This window comes from Rhinolophus ferrumequinum, chromosome 17 (genome assembly GCF_004115265.2).
Source record: "Rhinolophus ferrumequinum isolate MPI-CBG mRhiFer1 chromosome 17, mRhiFer1_v1.p, whole genome shotgun sequence".
Lineage (NCBI taxonomy): Eukaryota > Metazoa > Chordata > Mammalia > Chiroptera > Rhinolophidae > Rhinolophus > Rhinolophus ferrumequinum.
In genome coordinates this window covers 62,584,504-62,610,288 of record NC_046300.1, presented here as the reverse complement: position 1 = coordinate 62,610,288, position 25,785 = coordinate 62,584,504, and the positions used below count along the sequence as shown (strand labels likewise).

General features: G+C 40.4%; 1 protein-coding gene across 2 annotated transcripts in view; it reads left to right on the top strand.

The window, feature by feature from the left end:
* TAFA4 (TAFA chemokine like family member 4) overlaps positions 1 to 25,785 on the top strand; it is a 182,802-nt gene that overhangs the window by 31,452 nt on the left and 125,565 nt on the right. For both annotated transcript variants that reach the window (XM_033132761.1, XM_033132762.1), the window contains 2 exons: positions 9,323 to 9,458; positions 15,167 to 15,282. In XM_033132761.1, coding sequence (XP_032988652.1) covers positions 9,445 to 9,458; positions 15,167 to 15,282 — 130 coding nt within the window. In that variant the 5' untranslated portion in view covers positions 9,323 to 9,444. The remainder of the gene's footprint in view (positions 1 to 9,322; positions 9,459 to 15,166; positions 15,283 to 25,785) is intronic.

Below are 25,785 nucleotides of genomic sequence, written 5' to 3'. Positions count from 1 at the left end.
GACTTCCTTGTCTTGCCTTTAAAAACCTTTCCCTCTCTGGAGCCCTTTGGAGTTCCTCTCTACATTCGAGATGAGATGCTCCCCAATTCATGAATTGCCCAGTAAAGCCAATCAGATCTTCAAGTTTACTTGGTGGGATTTTGTTTTCTTACAACAGTTAGAAATTTTGCTATCATACACGGTAGAAACTGTTATTGAAAAACGAAATTTCTTAGGGAAAGGAGGTAGGGCATCCTGGTTAAATTTAGGTTTTCAGATGCATTCATTGATTCAACAAATATTTGTTGATTGCTTGTGCATGCTATTAAGGACTAGGTCCTCTATTAAGGACTAGAGATGAGATGCAAGGCTGAGAGGAGATACCTGATCCTCGTCCTCATAGAGCTTCAAGCCTTATGGGGAAGACCCGTGCTACTGTAAAAATGCAACTCTGAAGAATCAGAAGAAAAGACTAAAATTTAGAGATTTTACTGAGTAATTAAGAGAACTTCCTTGAGGAGCTGATGGTTGTCTTGAGATATAAAGATTGAGCAGGAATTAATTAGGTCGAGGACAGAAGAATGTGTGCTTCTGAACAATAGGATTGGCATGTGCAAGGGCCCTGCGGCAGAAAGGCTTTAAAGAGCTGCAAGAATGAGCTGGACAATATGGTGATTCATTGATTCTGCTCTCTCTGGCCCAAGTTACCAAAGGTACTTTGGGATTGACTGAATGGTAGTGCTCCCTTTCCATGGTTTTGCTTTCCATGGTTTCAGTTACCCACAGTCAACTGTGGTCTGAAAATATTAAATGGAAAATTCCAGAAATAAATAATTCATCAATTTTAAATTGCATGCTGTCTGAATAGTGTCATGAAATCTCATGCTGTCTTGCTCCGTTCCACCTGGGACGTGAACCATCCTTGTCTGGGGGTCTCCATGCAGTAGACATTCCCCACCCGATAGGCACTTAGTAGCCATCTCAGTTTTCAGATTGGCTGCCCTGGTATCTCAGTGCTTGGGTTCAAGTGACCCTAATTTTATTTAATAATGGCCCTAAAGCACAAGAGTAGTGATGCTGGCAATTTGGATATACCAAAGAGGAGCTGAGAAGTGCTTCCTTTAGTGAAAAGGTGTGTATATATAGGGTTTGGTACTATCTGGTTTTAGGCATCCACTTGGAGTCTTGGAACATATCTCTCGCAGTACGAAGGGACGACTACATTCACTGTGGTTTTCTCTGTAACACTTACCTCAACCCACAGTGATCTTGTTCATGCTTGTTTACCTGTTCACCTGTCTCCCCATGCTAGAATAGAAACCCCAGGGTACTTGTCCATCCTCTATGCCCAGGACCCCACACAGGGCTGGTGCAGAAGGATGATAAAAAAACACTTGTTGTAGAAATCATGCCGTGGTGACCCACTGAACATGGAGACAGAACATGGAAGGTTGTGCCCAGCTCTTCTGTATGACTTCCACATGTGGTCAGCCCCCTTACCCCCTTTCCTTTCCCCCTTTTACCATAAGTTCTGTGTCTTCCTGTAATAGCCCTTCCACCTCCTCCACCAAATCAAATCAGAACAAAACAAACCCATACAGATACAGATCTTTTCCCCACAACAGCAAACAAACAAACAAACAAAAACAAAAAATAAAGAATCCCCAAATATCTCTTTATTCCTTTCCCAAACATTCCTGTTACTCTTCTTCATTATTGCCTCTTCCAGGAAGTTTTCCTGGGTTACAGCAGTTCTTGCCAATCTTACTCATCTTGACATTGTTCAAGTCTTTATTATTCCAAAAACAATACTAGATATTATTGACCCACTTTCTTTGTTGCTCCATGTATGTTTGTCTTTTCTAATTAGATTGTCACTTCTGGATAGACAGAAATTGGTCTTATTGATTTCCCCTACCAGGTCCTGCTATGCTTAGTATATACAGGCTGAGCATTTTCAGCACCTTTAGCCTGAGGAGCTTTGATAGATTTTAAATGAACTTGTGTTATAGAAGTAACAGGGAGTACCAACAAATACTGAATCCCATTATGCTCTTGTGTTTATTTTATGTAATAGTCCCTATAAATAATTAACATTTCATTTAGAAGCTATTAGTGTATTTTGATTTAACTTTTAAAAATGTCATTTACTGTGATATTGTTATTTAAATTATATAATAATAATAACATCTTATGTTTATTTAAGGATAGTTCATATTGTTTATAAAGATGGCTTTATTAAAAAATTTAAATGTGCTTATAATAAAAACACATCATAAATCAGTTAACATGTTAGTGCTCTCAAAATGCTTCTTTTTTTTGCCACAGGAGGGCACTGTTGTCAAACAAAAAATGCTTTTAAGGTTGACAATTTAATGGTCTAAATTAAACTTTTAAGAAGCATTCTCCCACTCAGAAATGAAAATGGCCGATATTATCTGCAATGGGCGTTGTCTTGCTATGTAACCCTACCACCATGGAATTTACTGAGTGTCGATGGCCATGAGTTGTATGACATTAGTAGCTGAATCACACTGTATATTTCCTAAAATGCTGATTTACAGCTGGGAGGCACCGTGGCAATCATCCAGTTTACCTATATTAGTTTACAGGTGAGGAATTTGGGGAGTATAATGGTTAAATGACCATTTATTTGGAAGTGAAACTAGAGACTTACATTTATTCATTTCCTTAACAAAACATTTAATACCCACGACGTGCAGGGCATTGTGTTAGAGATCAGGGTAGAAGAGAAATTAGATGTTATTCCTCCTTCAAGAGGTTTGCCTGCGAACAGACCACCCCCACCCCCACTGTAATGATTAACGAAATAAGAGGTGCTGTTATCGATATTTATGTACAACTTACTTTATTTTTATGAATATTCGTTATGTGGAAGTTACGTCATCACATAAAAACTCTTTAGATAAAAGTTCAAGTGCTTGGCAACTTGTGGGTAGCCTCCGAAATATTGTATTTGTTATTTAATATGTTAAATAAAGTCCTTGATACTGGTTTGATTATTGGAATAATGAGAAACAAGAGGAAAATTTCCAATTAAAAACTGGTCTAATTAAAAGAAATAAACCCTCTGCAGTAAGGATAATTGGGCCTTGAGAGATTTATGGCTAAATTGCCATTACAGCTCACACGTTCAGCCCCAGACCTGGGCAGTTTCACTCGGACAACCAACTGTGGAGTCAGGCCGAATGGCTCAGGGTTTGGTGAGTCCTTTATTGTATGTAACTTTCTGGTTTGTTTTCTCTGTTTTATGTACATAGGTTCTCAACAACGCATTATCACTTAGTGATGCTTGCTTTTGTACTTTTCATGGTCAGCGGAAGGCTAGATAGAGGTTTTCTTTATTAACAAAATAAATGCACTGTGGGCCCATACTTCCATTAGAAAGGAATGTGTCATCGTACTTAATAAGTGTGGTTTTAAGGAATTTCTCTGTTCTTAAAATGACACAGTGTGAACCTTATAAAAACCCAGCATGTCTATTTAAATTTTTTAAATCATCTCTTACCAGAAGAGCCTTTTAAAAAGATTCTCTACCTCCTAATTTAGATGAGATGGTATTGGTAACACTTGAAATTGAAATGTCATTTATAAAATTCTTTAATATTTAATAGACACAGTTATTGTCTTTAATGGCTCATTTTCAACATGTTTTAAAGTGGTTCATTAGTAAATTCTTCATAGATGTCTTAAAGCAAGCAATAAAAAAGTATTTTGTGACATACATATACTACGTTTTGACAGAAAAATGTGCCTGCTTTAACATATGACGGTGCCCATACTCTGAATTCCACAGTGATTCCATGCACCGTGATAATTAGATGACAGCTCAGTGGAGGCATCAGCCCCTTATCAGTGCTCCAAATACGTTCATACAAACATCGACAATCTGCTAAACACATTTACTTTCGTCAGCACTCTCAAATATAAGAAGTTCATTAATACTGGTCTTGTTTCAGAATAAATTTGTCAAGAGAGAGGTTATATTTCATTTTGCATACTTTTGTGGAAAAGCTGTTTGACAGTTTCCAGAAGACAATTCAATGTGGTTGTGTTATTTATGCAACTGGAAATAGAAACATCTTTCCTCATTTCTGTTTGAAGAAAGAATGAATTATTTTATGTAGGCAGCTTACATTTTGAAATTTCCATGGGTTTCCACTTAGTGGGACCAGCATTTCACCCCTTTTCTGCTAATAAAACTTTTCTTTACTCCCCAGATGCAGGTTGCTAATTTATGAAACATTTCTCCCTTCTATCATTTTTGTCTTGATTGAGTAGAATTTGGTATGGAGAAATGATTTACCACAATGTCTAAACTCTTATGGGTGTCACATCTTACACTGGTAGCTGTTAGAATTATTCCTGCTTGTGCCCTGATACCCAAGGGTCTGAGAACCGAAGCACAGGGCTATTCCAGTAGGTCCCACCCAGGAGGTTGGGTGTAGTGATGGGGAGTCTGGAAATAGCTAATTATTCAGATGTGCCCACTATGGAGGTGATGCAAGGTGGAGCTTGGAAACCTCCCTGGTGAGTGGGCAGGCAGGAAAGGACAGTGTCGTTTAGTAGCATGAGGACTGTTTGTTTTGTTATTGAGAGTCGGCCTTACTGTTTTGTTGCAAAAATGCTTCTGAATTGTTGGAGTGGATGTACAGACAAAAATCATTTTTGTTTGTTTGTTTGTTTCAGTCATGAATTCCTTCATAGAAATCAACTGAAGTAATTTGGCCTTTGTGTATTTTGTTCTGGCTCTGGTGTATTTTCGCCGAAATGTTTTAGAGGGGTTCTGATCTGAAGTGCAGTTGTTTTCCATCTGTTTGAAAAATGGCATCTTAAGCACTCAAGGTCTTTAGAATTCTTACCTGTTTGCTCTTAATTTGGAAAATGACATAAGCCTTTAATAAATCTGCAGCAAATCAAAATCACTGTTTTTCTTTAGCTTTTCAGAGATGAGGCAAAATTTGTTTAAGGGTTAATATAAAACATCTTAGGCTCCAAGCCAGAATCTGCTAGCAAATTCCATTTAGTTGCCTGTACACATTTGTCCACAGAAGTTTCATCTACAGGTTGATGGTCAATGTCTTGAATTCCTGAAGAAAGACAGGTTTATTTTCAGCCTATTTACTAAAGCATGAAAAGGGACTGATCCTTTTAGAAAATAATTTTCACCAGAATTGAAACAATAGGTACCTTGGTGCCTGGTGGCTTGAATTTAAATCCTGGCTTAGCCACTTGCTAGCTGAGTGACCTTGGGCAAATCACTTGGCCTCTCTATGCCTTACTTTCCTCATGTGTATATCACGATATAAATAATTCTTACTTTTAAGTGAGTTAATATTTTGAAGTGCTTAACACAGTGCTTGGTCCATAGTAGGCATTATGTAAGTGCTTTTTAAATAAAAACAAATAAGCCTTCTCTGGGGGCTTGGGTGAATGCTCAGAATTGAATTAACCAGAACATTTTATCAACTCTCCTCATTGTTAGAATTGGTAATACATTCTAAATCATTTTAGAATATCTTATAAACTGAAGTCTTTTAGTACATATTTGTCTTATTTTTATATGACTTCTGACTTAATGAAAAGTTGAAAGAATAGTACAAATAACTCTCATATATCCTTTATCCAGATTCACCAATTGCTCACATTTTGCTCATTTGTTTTTTCATTCATTCATTCATTCATTCAATTCACTTTTCTCTTCCTCCCTTTTTCACCTCTTTTTCCTTTTTTCTATCTTTTTTTTTTTCTCAGAATCATTTGAAAATAAGTTGAAGACATTTGTCCCTTTATTCTTAAATATTTCAACACGGGCATTCTCTTTCTTAACTACAGTATAATGATCAAAATTAGGAAATTTAATGTTGACCACACTGATTTGTCAACTAATATGTATAATCTATAGGCTATATTTAGAAATTGTTAATTGTCCCAATAATGTCCCTTATAGCTATATGTGTGTATATATTGTGCATATGTGCTATGAGGTCGGAAAATTAAGTTCACGAACTCATTCTAGAAAAAGTACTACATACCTCATTGCTGAGTATCACTACGGTCACCTTCGAACTACTCCCCTTCGGAAGCTATGCATCCATGCCTTTAAAACAATTTTGGAACTCTCCAAAATTTAAAGCAATTTTCGAACTCTTTTTTCTGGAATGGCCATCAGAGCTGTCATTGTATTACCCTTGATGTCCTGAATGTCATCAAAATGTCTTCTTTTCAATATTTCCTTTATCTTTTGGTAAAGAAAGAAGTCATTGGGGGCCAGATCGGGTGAGTAGGGAGGGTTTCCAGTACAGTTATTTGTTTACTGGCTAAAAACTCCCTCACAGACAGTGCGGTATGAGCTGGTGCATTGTTGTGATGCAAGAGCCATGAATTGTTGACGAAAAGTTCAGGTCGTCTAACTTTTTCATGCAGCCTTTTCAGCACTTCCAAATAGTGCTGAAACAGTTAACTTGGTTAACTGTTTGTTCAGTTGGTACAAATTCATAATGAATATTCCCTCTGATATCAAAACAGGTTAGCAACATTCGTTGCAGCAGGTTCACAAACTTAATTGTCAGACCTTGTCTGTGCATCTGTGTGTGTGTGTGTGTGTGTGTGTGTGTGCAGTTCAACCTGAGAATGTCTCTGTATGTGTGTATTTTTTTCTGGTCCAAGATCCAGTATAGGATCACAATTGCATTTAGTTGCCATGTGTCTCTCTTTTATTTGGGACAATTCCATATATGCATATGTTTTTCATGACCTTGACACTTTTTTTTTCTTTTTTTCAAATTTACCAACATTTATTTTAAAAATCATAGTATGTGGATGTAAAATACAAATATGTTTTCCACCTGTAGAAAATGCCAGAAGGGCATATGGATTTACAAATTTCTTGCTAAATTTCACATGTCCTTCTGGGGACCTCATGGATACTTTTTAAGAATACATATATTTCAAATTTGATTTAGTATGATTTTAACTCATGATTAGATCCAGGTTTAAGGTCACTGTGTCTTAGATTTTAAAAAGCACTGTGATATTTCATCATTGTAGGATTTTAGAATGAAAAAATGAGAAATTGATGCCGTACAGATTGACATGTATGAAGTAAGGTGAGTGTAGCCAAACTAACATAAGAGATTATGAGAGTGCTTATTTATAACAAGTAAATTACTGTATTCCAAAAGAGTAAACTTCTTAGGGAATTCACCCCACTATTACCATGTTTTCCTGAGAATAACACCTAACCGGAAAATAAGCCCTAGCATGATTTTTCAGGACATCCCCTGAACATAAGCCCTAATGCATCTTTTAGAGCAAAACTTAATATAAGACCCGGTCTTATTTTCGGGGAAACACAGTAGTGAAGGCAAGTAGATCAAGAGAAAAGAAAGGTAAAACCTTGATATTTCCTTGGTAAGAAATTAAACGTGGGCATAATTCTTTCTTGTGTACAACAGAAATAAATTAAACATCTGAAGAATGGTCCCCTCTTCCTGGGAACCTCAATGTTTCTTGGTACCAGCAAACATGAACAGGCATTCTGTGCTTTTGTCGTAAAAGAGTGGCTGTCTCCATGTAATACCAACACATAAGGAGAAGGATGACAAGTGTAACCTATTCTATAAATGCTGAGTCTTTTTAGTTCATCCTGAAAATTAGTGGGCACAGTGAAAAAATTTTTTTTAATCTACATATGGGTAATGTCTTTCATCATTGAAAATACTGTTACTCTTCAAAATTAATTTCTTTTGAAGCAGACTAATAGGAAGGACTGCTCTATTGCGGGGGAACAACAGAGAGAAATGAGATGACTGGAAGGAAATGCTTTTGGTGTCATGTACAGTTGTCAGTGCCCTTGAACGTACTAAAGTTTGGAAGTGACAAGAAAGAGTTTATCCTTTTACGTAAGTGCTTAGGGTCCACTCTGGGAAACCAGACTGAATGAGTTACTGCTCTGCCTAAAATTAAGCTCCTGGCTTCTTGTCTGGCATACGAACTATTAGATCACATTTTTTTTTTCACTGGTGGATCCATTTTTTAATGAATTGAAAACAAAAATCCCCAGTGGTTCTTTTTATGTGAAGAAAACAAGATAAATATTAGCCATGAAAGGTCATTTTGGTTTCCAGTACGTGAGGAGTTCATTGTGGTGGATTCTGATAAATTATACTATGTATTTCTTTCCAATAAGAGGTCACATTGTGCCCTTGGGTGGACATCAGGATAAACATACTTAATAAAGTTGGAGGAGCTGAGAGATGAACACTTCCCAGTTTTGTTTTTTTTCTTTCCTCATATTTATATGATTATTCAAAGCGACTTCCGTCTCGTTGAGCGAATCACTCAAGGCCCACCTTCTCCTGTAACCCCAAATGGTGGGTCTTCAAGTGTGTTACCTAAAGTCTTCCCTAGGTAAACATGTGTAATTATCTTCAGGGGCATGTAAAGAAGAGAAAAAGCTCAATTGTGCTTTGTGATGGATTTGTGATGGGTTCAACAGGATTCTCAAGTAATTAAACTTTGTTGCAAGGATCATTTTCATACTGTATTTGTAACGTTAATACTTATTGATGCATATTATTCTTTCTTTCTGAGCCCCACCTCTGGGAGAGATGTATTTAATTTAACAATGGGAAAAATGGTGCAGTTTCACGTTCCATTTTTTTCTTGAGATGTATTTGGTTTGGAATCATCTGAGTCCTTTTGGTAAAAACATGTTTGCTGAGTAGAAAGGTCCTTCTACGGTAGGTCTGTACATTGAAGGGGTGTGCCAAGTGTCACTTACGGTATTAGTGAGTGTCCTTTGCATTTTGGTATGGCGTTTTATATTGGAAAGACATTTGCCCTCTGCCTCCCATTAACATTTTTTAAAAACCATCCTTGCAGGTTGTTCAGCATCATCTTTGGGTGTATATCACACAAGGCTAGGGGTTCAGCGCTTCATGCTGGCTTTTCCACTGCTCCGTGAGCTGGGCAAGTTGCAGAACTCTTGGGAATGGATCATTCCCAATGTCCATTTTCATTCCTTGGTTAGTGAAATGGGAGAGTGAAATTTTGCATCATGAATGGTTTGGGAGCCTCTGTAGAATTTTGAATGCCATTGCTGTTGAGGGAATTTTTACTTTAGGACTGTGTTCTCTTAACTAATATGTGGCTAGTTAATGAGTGCAGAACTCTTTACAAATACGGATGTGTGTGGCTGTCTCCCACTCGCCTGAAACTGCAAATGTCATTGTAAAAAACATTATTTTGCTACAGGGAAATTGTATCATCTCAACATTAAAATGCTAATGGCTTCCTGTCTTTTTTGTTTTTTAAATAGGTCTTTCAAGCTAAGATAATTTTTTAGAACGGCAGAAATGGTTGGTCCTAGCTACAAATGGGAATTTGGAGTCACTCTGAAATACGTCCTGAAATAATTGTGTTTGACTGGAACGAAATCATATGAAGTCTCCAAGGTAAAAATAATTTTAACACATACCTAGAGATGATATCTTTATGAAGCATTAAGAATTTAGTAAAACAGAGTATCCTAGAGTTGATGATTTTTTTAGAAAAGATTTCTTTTACACTGAATTTTCGGGAATTTGGGGAATCTTAGTTTCAAAAATTTTAGCTCTCATCTTTGACATTATTTCAGTTTGTAAAGCAGTGTTTTGGCTACTCAGTAGGGTGGAAGGTGAGATTTTTAAGATAAACCAGTTTTGTTTTACGTTTGGACAAAAACGTTCAATGTGGAGGAAACTGAAGTCTCATGGTAGATGTGGTAGGTCAGAAGTCCTTAAATTGGGGTTCTGGGTTATTGAATGAAATAAGGAACTATTGCTGAATAGCTGCCCCTACTCCCCAAGCCTCAAACATTTCTCCAGAGAATCATAGCTATTGTGAAGTAAATACTTGTTCTAGGCACTGGGACCTTACTGGTATTCACCCAGAACCTGGTATATAGAACTGTCCATGTGAGAAGATGACGGATCAGGGACCATCACGTGAGATTTGGCATGTCTGCCCTTGAGACTTTTGGAGTTTATTGTTGGGATTAAGCCAAAAAGACAGAACCTTTCTGATAATGTGGAATAGAGACAATCGAATTCAGGGAAGTGGTGATGGGAGAATCCGAGAAATAAAGCAGAAGATATAGAGGCAGCCCAGAGATTAGCAGAAGCAGGGAGCTGCTCCCATTCTAGGGCTGGTGGGATGAAGGAAGGAAGTAGTGTTTGCCAGCACCTAGCGGAAGGGACCTTTAGTGGCAGCTGGAACCATAGTGGACCCTTCTGGTAGGACTGGCACTATGGAGGAGAAATGGCCAACTCCATAGATCCTGCCCAAGACAGAGAAGGTGGGGAGAAATGTCATGGCCTTTCTCTTCCACCCTCCAGTCTCCAGCCAGCATCTCCTATTGCTTAAACTCAGCTGGGAGGTAGCTACTTCAGGAACCTGGGGAATGTATCCTACAGGAGTCACCCACGTGGAGGGCAAAGATGAAGCTGAGGACAAAACAGGCTCAGACTGGGACAGGGTTCATATTTGAAACCTTTTCCCATGACGTTTCTATGAGCATAGCGTGGGCTTTTTATACCTCAGAGGATGGGTCTCCTCTCTCTCTCTTTTAAAAATTGTTTTTCAATTATAGGTGACATACGACATAATATTAGTTTCAGGTGTACAACAAAGTGATTAGTCGTTTATGTAACTTCTGACATGTTCACCCTGCAGATAGTGTTCTCTTGAGGATGACTCCTAGAGCCCCAAGACTAAATTTTGCCTGTGCCATAGAATCTTCTATTTGAAGGTGGACAGTAGTGGATACTGTGACGCAATGCCAAGATTCCCCTTCAGGAATGAAAGATTTATTCCCTCAACTGGTGGGGGTACTGCAGAAGATGGCCTACAGCTTTTTCGAATTGTCCTCAATTCAAAGAGCCTCCTTGCCTAAGATGACCCCCTTTTTTAGGAGCTGCTCATATCCAGTGACTGACCAACATGGAAGTGTAAAGGCTCGACTTTTCTGCCCAACGTGGTACCCCTGAGAAGGGGCATCTTCAACTCTCTCAGGGTTACCTGAGGCCCTTCCTCCCTCTCACCTGCCTTCTTCCCTCCCCTTCCACAAGTGATGATCCCAAGAGTACCCCTTAATTACCCTCCTGCTCACCAATTTCCTCTCAAACTGGGCTTCGCTGGGAACCCGACCTTCGAGACTCAGATCATCTCAGATATATTCTCCAATTTTGGTAAAATACACCCAGACAAGTTTAGGTGATGCAGGAACTGACAGACAGATGGAAACTGACATTCACTTGTTTTGGTGGGAGAGATGATAGCTCACCCAAAAAACCTACTCTGATTTTGGAGATTCTGAATTGGGTAGGATGTCGTGATTGGGGGCAGGTTGGGGAGCCAACCTGCTAAGCAGGACGAGTGTGTAAGGGGCTCCCTGAGGGACAGAGCGCTAAGCAGGACGAGTGTGTAAGGGGACTCTGTGGGGGACAGAGGTAACAAGCTGGTAGGAGACCTGGGCACCTGGACACTGGTTTAAGGACAGGAACGTGGACTTAGGACCAGGTTGAGTGAGGCTGTTTCAATAAGGAGAGAACAATTTCTCTTGAGGTTCTCGGAAACGTTGCTGACGTCTCAGAGAGTGGATGGTGGACACATGGATTGGACTGGGAGGTGCTGGCCCGGCGACCTCTCTGGGGAATGCCAGCTGAAGGGAAGGAGAGCAGGGCAGTGCTTTGAGCCTTTGGGCACCATTTTCTTCAGGGCCCATTTTCAGTGACAGAAATCTTGAGATTGACCTGTGTCTATAAACAGGGAAGCCAGATATAGGTTGAATATCCAGTTGGATCTTTGTAAACCAAACATATGGAGAAACTTGGGTTAATGGATTGTTACCCATGTTTGGTAGACAGAATTCTAAAGTGGCCTGCAAAGTTTCTACCCTCTGGTGAACATGTCCTGTGTTAGCTCCTCCCCTGGAGTCTGGCACATTTGTGACTGTGATGGCGTCCCCTCCTGTAATTAGGTTATGGTTATATGGCAGTGATGAAGCCATTTTGTAGATGGAATTAGGGTCCCAAATAAATCCATGTTGAGTTAATCACAAGGGAGATTATCACCTCAGGAGGTGAGCCCTACCCAAGCACTGGGCCTTTCCTGGAAGAGGAGAGTCAGACTGCAGGGCCTGTGGAGGGGCCACGTGGCCGAATCTGAATGCAGCCTCTAGGAACTGAGAGCTATTCCTGGCCAGCAGCCAGAACACAGAAACCTCGGTGATACAGGCCCAAGGAAATGGGTTTGGCCAACAGCAGGGGGCTGCTCAGAAGCTGTCCTTCTCCAGTTGAGCTGCCAGAGGAGGACACACCCCGGTGGCACCTTGATTTCCGCCCTGTAAGTCCCTGAGCAGAGGAACCAGCTAGAATGTGCCAGACTCCTGACTTACGGAAACTGAGATCCTATATTCACATTGTTTTAAACTGCTAAGTTTGGCAGTTTATCTGTTATACAGCTATAGAAAACTATGCTCCATTTATTGGATTCCTTGAAATTTTCCCTTTTTGGGCCACTAATTGCTACTGGAAGCCAAGGTGCCTGATCCAGCCAGCAAATGTGTTGTGTTTGGTTTGCACTATGTTTTAAAATCAAAACAAATGGAATTAGTTGCCAACAAATAAATGTGCAGACTGCATATCAGAATCCAGCTTCTCCGGGAAAGTGATTGCTGGCTCCTCCATGCTGACATTGTGCATTGTGGTAACCGGCTGGGTAGGAACCAAGCCCGAGACAGACAAGGCTCCCAATGCCTACTGCTCAGCCAGCCTGCTCACTCACTCAGAGCTATTTGAATGTTTGGCCCTTGGAAAGAGAGAGGAGCCTTTGTAACATTTAGATCAATAACTGATATTGGGGATAACAACTAGAATTTTGAAACATTGCACATGGGACAGAGTATTTCATTTGAAAATTCAGCACATATGAAATCTTGAATCTCCATGCTTTCCCTACTTAATAATCAGTTAATCAATCCCCTCAGTTGACAATGTAATTAAATAACAGCACCTCCAGCTCATGTAGGCTGCATGTTTTCTTTGCCGCCGCTAGTTGCTCCTAGGGTTTCAGTCTCTCGTGTGTGTGCTGAGGCGGAAGATGGGAGGCGCACTTTGAGAAACCAAGCATGCAGGGCCTTCGGAGCATAGACCCGGTGTTTCTATGTCAGTTGAGAATGCTCCAGATTTCCCAGGTGAAGGCCAGAGAGAAACCAACGCTTTGTATCCCTCTTAACACCGACTTCCTCAAAGATGATCTTAGAATCTTGCCATGGCCTGGCTGCTTCACAGGTAGACTGAGTCTCAAATCGATGAGCAATATGACACCTTTTCAACACGATGTGTTTGACTCAGTGTGTGTGTGTGTGTATGAGCGCACACATGCACTTGGTAGCTTGGTGGCAGTCTTCTCCCAAAGGACTGTGAGGTGGCCACTGGGTCCCCAAACTTCGGCTCTCCTTCCAACATGGAATCGGGGTTCTGGTAAAAGCTCTGCTGGGCTGGTAGCCATGGAGGCTGGACCCTTCCTTTCAGGACTTCCTCAGGGCTTTGTCTCCAGTGTTTCCCGAACATGAACCCAACCCTATGGGCCATGTCTTTATCATCTGCCATGAATTTATACATCTTGTGTCTGTAAAAAAGGGGTCCTTCATTCACTGTAGTGGATCATATTATCACAGGCACCACGAGACACGTTCCAGGCAGAACCTGCTATCACTGGAGTTTTCAGAGGCCAAGCACCCTGGCTTTTGCTTGAAAAAGTTAATTTAAAAAATGAGCAAACTAAAAAGTTAATCAAGTTCTAATTTCCCTATAATATCAAAAAGGGCAGAACATTAGAGGGAAAATGCGTTTTTTATATTTTCATTTACTCTTTCTTTTTGGCGTTTGTTTTAGAATAGATGGCACAACCACATTTATGAACTGAATTGTCTTTTTTTTTCTTTTTTTTAAAAATTAAAGTTTACTGGGGTGACAATTGTTAGTAAAGTTACATAGATTTCAGGTGTACAATTCGTAATACATCAAAGACCAAATTGTCTTTGAGCAGCTGTTTTGATACTGTCCATCCACGTGAAGCTAAGTTCATTTATTTTACCGGCTTCATTGAGATTAATTATCACTTAGCACTGTGTATGCTTCAGGTGTACAACGTGTTCCTTTGGTGTCTATGAATTGGTGTCACCATGCGAGCTGCCACCTCATCGCACAGTTGCCATTTCTCAGCAACATTCAAGTATGTGAGGCAGTGGCATTAGCTGCAGTATCTTGCTGGATATTAGGTCCCCAAAAAGTTGTTCATTTTATAACTGGAACTTTAATCCTCATACCTCTCCATTGCCCCCACCCCTCAACTCCCGGTGACCACCACGCTGCTATTTCTGTGGGTTTGTCTTTTTGAGATTCCACATATGAATGGTATCGTAGAGTATTGTCTCTCTCTGTCTGACTTATTCCACTTAGTATAATGCCCTCACGGTCCATCCATGTTGTCACAAATGGCTGGATTTCCTTCTTTCTCCTGGCTGAATATTATTCGTGCAGGTGTGTCTGTACATATATATACTCATATATACATATACATGTGCTACATCTTCTTTATCCATTCATCCAAGATGTCCATATGCAGTTAAGTGTATGTTATATTCAGCTGTACTTGCCTGTATTCCCACCTGGCTTTGAGCTATGAGGCCAGTCTTCTAGGCCTTAATATATAGTCAAAGCAGGAAAAGGCTCTTGGGCTGGGTGTGAAAGTTTTTGTGGTTTCTTTCAGATGCAGAAACCTGTGTATTTTGTTTGAATTCAGCTCTCAGTGTGTAGCTTTTAAACTTCATGCTGTAAAATAGTATACAACCCCCATGTTCTGTCTGGACAACTCAGGCTCCACCCTAGGGATTCATAAATAGACTTCTCACCGAGACATGTTGCTAACTTGAAAAACTCTTAATTATGAAAGGTGTTTATTGAAAGTGGAGCTAATGCACAGTACACATAAGGTGTGATTGGCCTTCTGTTTCCTTGCGGGAAAGGAAGTCCAGCACCGAGCTCTTCCACCTCCCCTGGGTGGCATTTGCCTAGAGGCCTCGCTCACCGCTTGCTTCCTGCTGTCTCTTTCTCTGCAGGATGAGAGTCTGTGCTAACTCAGTATTGCTGTCACACTGGCTGTTGCTGGCCTACCTGTTAATGGTGTGCTGTAAGCTGATGTCCGTCTCGAGCCAGCACCTCCGGGGACACGCAGGTAGGCCCTTTTAAGCTCATTATGTACCACTGAGCTCAATTACTAAAACCCTTTCAAACGTCAGAGTCCATATTTTAGACTCAGGTAATTGACAAGAACTTTTGATGGTGTGTAAACAACCAGAGGAAGCACGAAACACAGCAGGATAAAGCAGTTTAACAGTTTGGTACTGAAAGAGCATTGTTCTGGACATCCTGTAAGGATGTTCTCCATGTTTTTCTTTTTTCTTTTAAACTTTCCTGAGTACACTTGCATTTTTGTAGCGATTTTTTTCAAGGAATTCAGAAAACTAGCAGCACTTTATTAACTTTTTTTTAAGTACATGAAATTCATCTTTATTATTTTTAATAATTCTTAGGTTTTATTTATTTATTTTAATTTTTTTTTTTACTTTTGCAATTAGAGTTGACATTCAATATTATATTAGTTTCAGGTGTACGGCATAGTGGTTAGAGATTGATATAACTTAGAAAGAGTTAGTCTACTACTCTCAATAAGTCTACTACCTACCAGGCACTATACATAGTTATTACAATATTATTGACCATATTCCCTATGCTGCACTTTGCATCCCCATGACTATTTTGTAACCACCAATTTGTACTTCTTAATCCCTTTACCTTTTCACCCAGCTCCCAACCCCCACCTCTGACAAATATCAGTTTGTTCTCAGTATCTATGAGTGTTTTCTGTTTTGTTTGTTCATTTATTTTGTTTTTTAGATTCCACATCTAAGTGAAATCATATGGTATTTGTCTATCTCAGTCTGATATATTTCATTTAGCATAATGCCCTCTAGGTCCGTCCATGTTGTCACAAGTGGTAAGATTTAATTCTTTTTTTATGACCAAGTAATATTCCACTATAGATATGTACCAGCTCTTCTTTATACAGTCATCTATTGATGGACACGTAGGCTGCTTCCGTATCTTGGCTATTGTGAATAATGCTCCAACAGCACTTTATTTGTATATAGATAAATTCCGCCTTCAAAGAAAGCTGCAATATATATATATATATATATATATACACACACACACACACACACACACACACACACACACATATATACATATATATAGCAGCTTCCTTTGAAGGCAGAACATATTTATTAAAGTAACATTTATAGGGCTATAGTAAAGGGAGCTTTCAGATAATTTAAGACCCTTTTAAGATGTGTGGAGTAAAGATGATGAATTGTTTAAAAAAGAAGAAAGAAAAAGAAGGAGGCGGTAACTCTTGCATGGGCCCTAAAATAGAATGTTTCTAGTTTTAGAGAATCATGCCGATTTCTAGTGAGATCCATGTCTATACTCTGCTTATTTCTAGAGAAAGATTAAAATAATCAATAAAGCATGTGTTTGTGTGTGTGTGTGTGTGTGTGTCTGTTTTGTCTCTGCCTTTTCTTGTTATATATATGTTTAAAGTGACATAGACATGGAAACTCCCAAGTGAATTATATTTTCCTGAATAATTTATATTTATCAGAAGACTTGTTGCCAAACAATTAATTTACTCTCTCTGCTTTGGTAATCTGAGGTGTGACAGTGCCAGGCATGCTTTGACTTTTTAGTGAAAGAGTGAAGCTGAACCATAAACCACGTATGTGCCAGAATTGTAAAGTCTCTCTCCAAAAGGTCTTGTATATGGAGAAGTTTGTCCTGAGGGTATGTCCTGACCCTCAGACATACACAGGTCATACTTTCCACTCAGTTATTCTGATACTTTAAGGTTAAGGCATAATTTTAGACTTAAGATAATTTTAAAAATCTTTCCTGATTCAATTTTGACTCCTCAAGTTTCAAGAAGGCAAGCAAAATAATAATTGAAATTTCAGTGAACTGGCATAAAATCCATACCATTTGCCCTGTAAGTGCCCCCAGTTAGTTGGTTATTGTGTTGTGTATCTTTTGATGAGTTTGTTCTCTAGTGTCCTAGAGTGCTTGACGTCATTAGCTTTGTCTGTGTAATACACATCTCTTTTCTTGGGTGCCGGTGGAAAGTCAGGTTAGTAAACAAGCAAAGCATTTCAGTGGAGTGGGTTATCACCAGCCAATTTCCAGATTTCTAGGAAGTAGGCTTCAGGGATTGTGTTGAAAAGTGATTAACACTTTAAGGAAATAAAGGACACCACTGAACCTTCAATTTTTATCTGAGTGGAAATCTTCGTTTCCTACCATAACACTTTGGATTTGGAAAAGGTTGAACTACAGGGATAAATATAAATTAAGGTTAGGATTATATACACCAGAAATGTGGATAATATCTTCACTCGACAGCAGTTGGTATAAGAGATGTCTGAGCAAAACCTGGCTAAATCCTGCTAAATAAATGAAATTTTCACCCTAGAAGTTCTAGATGATTTTATTTGGATTATCATCACGTATCCTCTGGTTTTGGGTTTTTCTTTGGCTTTTGAGGGATTCTTCCTTCTTTCATCTTTGGAATTTAAGTCCCTCCCGTTCCCTCAGCTAAACAACTGACAAAGCAATCAATATGGTTGCCTGCCTGCAGGGGGCTCTGTTCTCTCACTGAACCTGCTTGCTGCCTGGACAACTATAATATCTTCACAAAAGCATCCTTTGCTGAACAGCCAGGACCCCCAAAGCTGACCTCTGGCCTTCTGCAGGTAGTGTACCTGTTGAGAGTGAGGGCTCCTGAATGCTACTATGAAGTCTTACTTCCTTACATGTTTCTTATGCTGTGTCCCTGGAATATAGTCGGTGCTAAATGATATTATTAGATGATTAACTTTGTCCATTTGTCACTATGTGATCAATTATATAGTTTTCTGCTGGTGGTAAAATTCCAAATAATATAGGCAGGTGTGAAAGATATCCTCTTAACTTTTTGTTGTCTATTGTATTAGTCAGGGTTCCTTAGAGAAACAAAAGCAAAAAGAGATACGTACACCTCAGCGATATTGTGGGTTCAGTTCCAGACCACCACAGTAAAGCAAACCTCACAATAAAGTGAGTCACACAAGTTTTTGGTTTCCCAGTGCACATAAAAGTTACTGTAATCTTCTAACTGTCCAATAGCATTACGTCTAAGAAAACAATGTACAGACATGGGTTAAAAAATACTTTATTGCTAAAAAATGCAAACTATCATCTGAGCCTTCAGCCAGTTGTAATCTTTTTACTATTGGATGGGTTTTGCCTTGATGTTCATGAAAACGCAGTATCTGTGAAGTGTAATAACACAAGGGGTGTGTGTGTGTGTGTGTGTGTGTGTGTGTGTGTGTGAAGAGTTTTATTATAAGATATTGGCTCACACAACTGTGGAGGCTGGGAAGTCTCATGATCTGCAGCCTGCAAGCTGGAGACCTAGCAGAGCCATCTTTTGCGGTTTGAAGGTCTAAGAGCCAGTGAGTCGACGGTGTAGAGTCCAGTCTGAGTCTGAAGGCCTGAGAACCAGGAGGTCCAGAGATCAATGTCCCAGCTCAACAGTCAGTCAGAGAACAAAGGTCAGCCTTCTTCCACCTTTGAACCTGTTCAGGTCCTCAGTGACTGGATGAGGCCACGCACACTGGGGAGGGCTACCTGCTTTTCTTAGTCCACGAATTCAAATGCTGATCTCTTCCAGAAACACCTTCACAGACACACCCTGAAATAATGTCTAAATAGATATCTGGGCATCCCGTGGCCCACTCAGGCTGACACATAAAATTAACCATCACAACTGCCCTAGAAAAAAAGAATGTGCATAACCATATGTGTGTACACACACGCGTCAGTCACTGTGCACTCTGGACCTTCATTTCCATCCCCACTTAACAATAGAGTTTAGAGATTTTTTTCACTTGAGCACTTATGGAGTTGTATCAGGCTCTAACACTGTGCCATCATTTGTTTTGTGCATGTGCCATCGGTTGTTTGTTCACTCCTAATTTTGGTGGACATTGAGCTTGTTACTAGTCTTGTGCAAATATATATGTCTTGACTTCAGGTGAATTCTTAGTAGTGAAACTCTGAGTTAAATGGCATGTGAATGTGTTAGAGTAAGCTAAGTGCTGTAACAATAGAGCAAAGATGCATAATGGCTGGAACGAAAGAACTTTCATTTTTTGCTCATGAGTGCTGGGTGGGTCAAAGATTGTCTGGATGATCCTCCTCTACTGCAGTGTTTTTGGAACCCACGTGGGTGGAAGCTCTCTCATTTTCAATCTGTGGCTCTATGGTTCTTCTGAACTGGTCTGCATTGCAGCCGGCTGGGAAGGGAGGTGGGCCGGGCAAGGAGGGTGCACCTGGGAGGTATTGATGAGCCAGGCCTGGATGCGGCTGCACCATTCGCTCTGTCCTGCCATTGGCTGGAGCTTCTGCCCATGGCCACTCCCCACTGCCTGGCAGCTGGGGAACACTAGCTGTGAACTCAGGAGAAGGGGAGAATGCGAATTTTGGTGAGTACTCTGCAGCCTCTGACATAGCACATTAACATTTTAATAGTGTCACAGGGGCTGGTTCCCCACATCTTGGTCAACTCTGGGTGCTTTCAAGTTTTGTTCTTTTTGCCAATATAGTAATGAAAACTGCTATCTGATTGTTTTGACTTGCATCTCTTTTTGACTAAAGACTCTTACTGTGCTGGTGGACTATTTGTTTATCTTTGAGCTCTTTAATCCTTCATTCATTTTCCCCTTGGCTCTCTCTATTGTTTACTTGTCAGTTTGCAAAAGCTCTTTGTGAATGGAAGACAGTGGAGCGGCTCTTCCCTTGTTCCTTCCTGCTGCTCCTCCCACCACTCCCATTCCAGTGAAGGTGTGAGTGTGTGTGTGTGCATGTGAGTATGTGTGCGTGCACGCATGTGTGTGTGTGCGTGTGCGTGCGTGTACGCATGTGTGTGCGTGCGTGTGCGTGTGTGTGTGTGTGTGTGTGTGTGTGTGTGGTGAGGAGGGGTGGGGCTGTAAATTTTCTCTAATGACCTTCCGGAAAAGAAAGTCCAGGATCCTTGCCATGGCCAGGTAGTTTTCTTCCTAGTGTAGAGCTCAGCTGCTGGAAAACCCAAGGGTCAGAATCCGCTGGGGGCTGTATACGGATATGCTATGAAGTTCTCTCAGGTCTTCACTCACCGAGCAGGTACCTAAGGAAGCTCGGTGGCAGCGCTCACGGCAGGGTCTGCGTGTGAGTGTGCAGAAGGGCTCCTGGGATTGTCCCAAGGGCTTATGCTTGGTGCTGGCCAATTACAGGAACAGTGGCCCTGGGAAACCCTAGTTACAGGTTTACTGGATGCTTTTAATGGCTTGGGTGAGAAGAAAAGCTTATTGAGGATTGTGTATAAACAAGGAGATATTTTACAACCCACTTCTCTAAGATGGAGATGGAAGGGAAGGAGGTGGGACTCCCCCGCAGTTTGGGGAGATGGATTATTAGGTGTGACTTGAAGTTTCATTTTTGTTCAAACATTGAAAAACAATACAAAATAAAAAACCCACCGAGTCTCTCTGTGGTCCCAGCCCCCGCGGTCCTACCATCTGCACCCCAGGAGCATCGCTGCTCGTGTCCGGAGTGCCGCACGGGCTAAGAGAATTTTTCACTTCGTCTGCATGACACTCAATTATGATTTTTAAAAATAATACAGAGTGATGTCATAGGAATGGTGGCAGCGGGGCGCACTTTTTGAGTTCTCCTCCTGATCTTATCACAAACGGGATATCTATAACCCATCAAAGGACCCTCTGCTCATCACGCAGAACAGCTAAGAGACTTGTACAAGGATTACTTGAAGGTGGGCAAATTGGGCGAGCAGGGGAAGAGGGAAGGGAGTGGAGTGGAGACACAGCCCGCATTTGCAGCTGTGGGGACGCTGCCTGCATCTGCGGCGGTGGAAACGCGGCCTGCATCCGCAGCTGCAGAGACGCAGGGGATCCCAAGATGGAACAGAGAACACAAAAGCCAGGAGGTGGGCTGTTTCCCTGCATCCCACAGCTGATCTCTCCTGCCGAGGGTTAGCCAGTTGGGCCCTAGGTCGGACAAAGAACACAAACTCTATACCTGGGCCCCTCTCCCCACTCTTCTAATCCTACCCCCGCCCTTCCAGAGATTTAAACTGGCTCCTGAACTGAGGAGTAGTGTCAGATTACAGAGCAGCCTTAGTGCTCAGGCTCTGGGAAGACCGGCGTGCAGCTCTGACCCAGGGAAGAGGCTGGGAAGAGTGTGATTTTTGCTGAGCTGGGGGAGAAGAGACTCCTCCACCCCCAGCCACCACCTTTTCTGGCCTGCCTATGGCAGGGCAATTACAACTGCGGAGGTACACCCAGGGATCAGCAGTAGGCGGCAGACGATCAGATCAGTAGGGCTTTCAGCAGCTCAGAAATCTCCTGCCCGCCACACACACACACACACACACACACACACACACACACACACACGGAAGAAGTACCCTAAGACTCAGGAGAACTGGACACAGGGCTGGTGGTGCTAATCTCAGTGTGCATATGTGCAGGCAAGGGCAGAAACTGCACTGACTTTGTAGAAACTATCACCCAGACCCTTTAGCCCCATGCATCTAAATCTGCAGTCCCAACGTCACTCTGGGCACCAGGTGACCGGCTCTGCCTGCACAATACAAAAGGACTCTTTGGTACAGCAGAGGACAACCTGGAGATTAATTTGTGGGCTTAAGCCAAGACAGGCACTGCTTTTTTTTGTTGTTTTGTTTTGTCTTTATATCTTTGATATCTTTGCCTGTGTTGAGTGTGGGTTGTCAGGTGTTTTTACATGTGAATGTGTTTGATTTTTTCTTTGTTGTTGTTGTGCTTGGTGATTTGCTTTGTTCTGAATTTGCCCTACCAAGGCCCAGCTTAAGAGGCACAAGATTCAACACACCCAGAGGCCAACTGCAGACCAAACCAGAGTACTACTGGGTTTGACCTACAAGTGACACACCCAGAGGGAATTCTCTACAGTCATAAGAGCGCATAGAGGCCAAACCACATTTAAGTGGTCAACCCTCATGCAACAGGACACCCTGCTGTGGGCAGAGCCAAGTCTCACAACGAGTCAGCCTAGGAGTTAACCCCACCTACTCACAAGCGAAAAGCAATTAAAGATCTTCTTTAACAGGACAATATACACAACGCAAGAGTCACCTTTGGAGCACACGCAGAGGAGAAGAACGAAGTAGTGCAAGTCAAATATACAGGACACATATTACATAAGATAACCCAGCAAGAACTAAGAACTCTAGGGGATTGACCTAATACATCGAAGCAAACACAGAAAGCCAGCCAGAATGGGGAAACAAAGAAACATGTACCAAATAAAAGAACAGAAGAAACCTCCAGAAATGGAACCAAATGAAACAGAGGTAACCAACCTATCAGAGACAGAGTTTAGAACACTGATGATAAGAATGTTTAAGGAGCTTAGAGACGACATAAAGAAGGATAGAGAAATCATAATGAACAACCTGTTAGAAATAAAGAATACAAGTGCTGAAATAAAGAACGCACTTGAAGGAATTAACAGCAGGTTAGATGAAGCAGAGGATCGAATCAGCAACTTAGAAGACAAGTTAGCAGAGATCACCCAAACAGAACGACAGACAGAAAAAAGAATAAAAAACAATGAAGATGGTTTAAGAGACCTCTGGGATAACATCAAGCGCAACAACATGCGCATCATAGGAATACCAGAAGATGAAGAGAGGAAGCAAGGGATTGACAACATATTTGAAGTAATAATGTCCGAAAACTTCCCTAACCTGATGAAGGAAACCAACATACAAGCCCAGGAAGTGCAGAGAGTTCCAACCAGGATAAACCCAAACAGGTCCACACTAAGACACATTATAGTTAAAATGGCAAAGCTTAAAGACAAAGAGAGAATCCTAAAAGCAGCAAGAGAAAGACAGAGGGTTATATACAAGGGAACTCCCATAAGACTATCAAATGATTTTTCTACAGAAACATTGAAGGCCAGGAGGGAGTGGCAGGAGATACTCAAAGTGATGGAAAACAAAGGCCTACAGCCTAGATTGCTTTATCCAGCAAGGCTATCATTTAAAGTTGATGTAGAGATAAAGAGCTTCCCAGAAAAGAATAAGCTAAAGGAATTTATTACCACCAAGCCAGCATTGCAAGAAATACTAAAAGGACTTCTGTAAGTAGAAGAAAGATGAAAACAATCTAACTACAAATTTAAAAATGGCAATAACTATGTACCTATCAATAATCACTTTAAATGTAAACGGATTAATGCTCCAATCAAGAGACATAGGGTGGCTGACTGGATAAGAAAGCAAGACCCTTGTATATGCTGTATACAAGAGACTCACCTCAGATCAAAAGACACACACAGGCTGAAAGTGAAGGGTTGGAGTAAGATATTTCATGCAAATGGAAATGAGAAAAAAGCTGGAGTTGCAATACTTATATCTGACAAAATAGTCTCTAAAATGAAGAACATATTAAAAGACAAAGATGGGCACTATATAATAATAAAGGGATCGATCCGACAAGAGGACATTATCCTAGTAAACATCTATGCACCCAACATAAGAGCACCTAAATATATAAAACAGGTACTGACTGACATAAAGACAGAGATCAACAGTAACACTATCATAGTAGGGGACTTCAACACACCTCTGACAACAAGGGACAGGTCTTCCAGACAGAAAATCAATATGGAAACAACGGCCTTAAATGACACATTGGACCACTTGGATTTAATCGATATTTGCAGAGCATTTCACCCTAATGCTACAGAATACACGTTCTTCTCAAGTGCACATGGAACATTTTCCAAGATAGACCACATGTTAGGCCACAAAACAAGTCTTGATAAATTTAAGAAAATTGAAATCATACCAATTGTCTTCTCTGACCACAGTGCTATGAAATTAGAAATGAACTACAGGAAAAAAAACTGGAAGACACACCAATTCATGGAGGCTGAATAACATTTACTAAATAATTAATGGGTGAACAAGGAGATCAAGGAAGAAATCAAAAGATATATCGAGACAAATGCAAATGAAAACACGACTACTCAAAATCTACGGGATGCCGCGAAAGCAGTCCTAAGAGGGAAATTCATAGCATTGCAGGCCTACCTAAAGAAACAAGAAAAATCACTAATGAACAGTTTATCTTCACACTTAAGGGATCTGGAAAAAGAACAGCAAAATAAGCCCAAAGGGAGTACAAGAAAGGACATAAAGATCTGAGCGGAAATAAATGAAATAGAAACCAGAAAAACAATACAAAAGATCAATGAATCCAAGAGTTGGTTCTTAGAGAAGATAAACAAAATCGACAAACCTTTAGCCAGACTCATTAAAAAAGAGAGAGCGGACCCAAAATAATAAAATCAGAAATGAAAGAGAAGTGACAACAGACACCACAGAAATACAAAAAAATTTAAGAAATTACTATGAGCAACTATATGCCAACAAATTTGACAATCTGGAAGAAATGGACAATTTTCTAGAGGTGTACAACCTTCCAAGGCTAACTCAAGAAGAAACAGAAAACCTGAATAGACTAATTACCACCAGGGAAATTGAATCAGTAATCAACAATCTCCCAACAAACAAAAGCCCTGGACCAGATGGCTTTACAGGTGAATTTCACAAAACGTTCAAAAAAGAATTATCACCTATTCTCCTCAAGCTCTTCCAAAAAATACAGAAAGAGGAAAGACTCCCAAACACTTTTTACAAAGCCACTATCACCCTGATCCCAAAATCAGACAGACACCACAAAAAAAGAAAACTACAGGCGGATATCGCTAATGAACATAGATGCAAAAATCCTCAACACAATATTAGCGAACAGAATTCAGCAATACATTAAAAAGATCATACACCATGATCAAGTGGGATTCATCCCTGTTATGCAAAGGTGGTTCAACATCCGCCAATCAATTAATGTGATACACCACATTAACAAAATGAAAAATAAAAATCACATGATCATATCGATAGATGCAGAAAAAGCATTTGATAAAATCCAACAGCCATTTATGATAAAAACCCTTAAGAAAGTGGGAATAGAGGGATCATATCTCAACATAATAAAGGCCATATAAGATAAACCCACAGCTAACATACTCAATGGGGAAAAGCTAAAACCATTCCCCCTAAGATCAGGAAGAAGGCAAGGTTGCCCACTTTCTCCACTTCTATTCAACATAGTGCTGGAAGTTTTAGCCACAGCAATCAGACAAGAAAAAGTAATAAAAGGCATCCAAATCGGTAAGGAGGAAGTAAAATTGTCATTATATGCAGATGACATGATACTATGTATAGAGAACCCTAAAGACTCCACCAAGAAGCTATTAGAGCTGATAGATGAATTTACTAAAATAGCGGGATAAAAAATTAATATTCAGAAATCAGTTGCATTTGTATATACCAGTACTAAAACATCAGAAGGAGAAATTAAAAAAAAAATCCCATTTAAAATTGCTTCAAAGACTATAAAATACCTGGGAATAAATTTAACCAAAGAAGTAAAAGATCTGTACTCAGAAAATTATAAGACACTGAAGAAAGAAA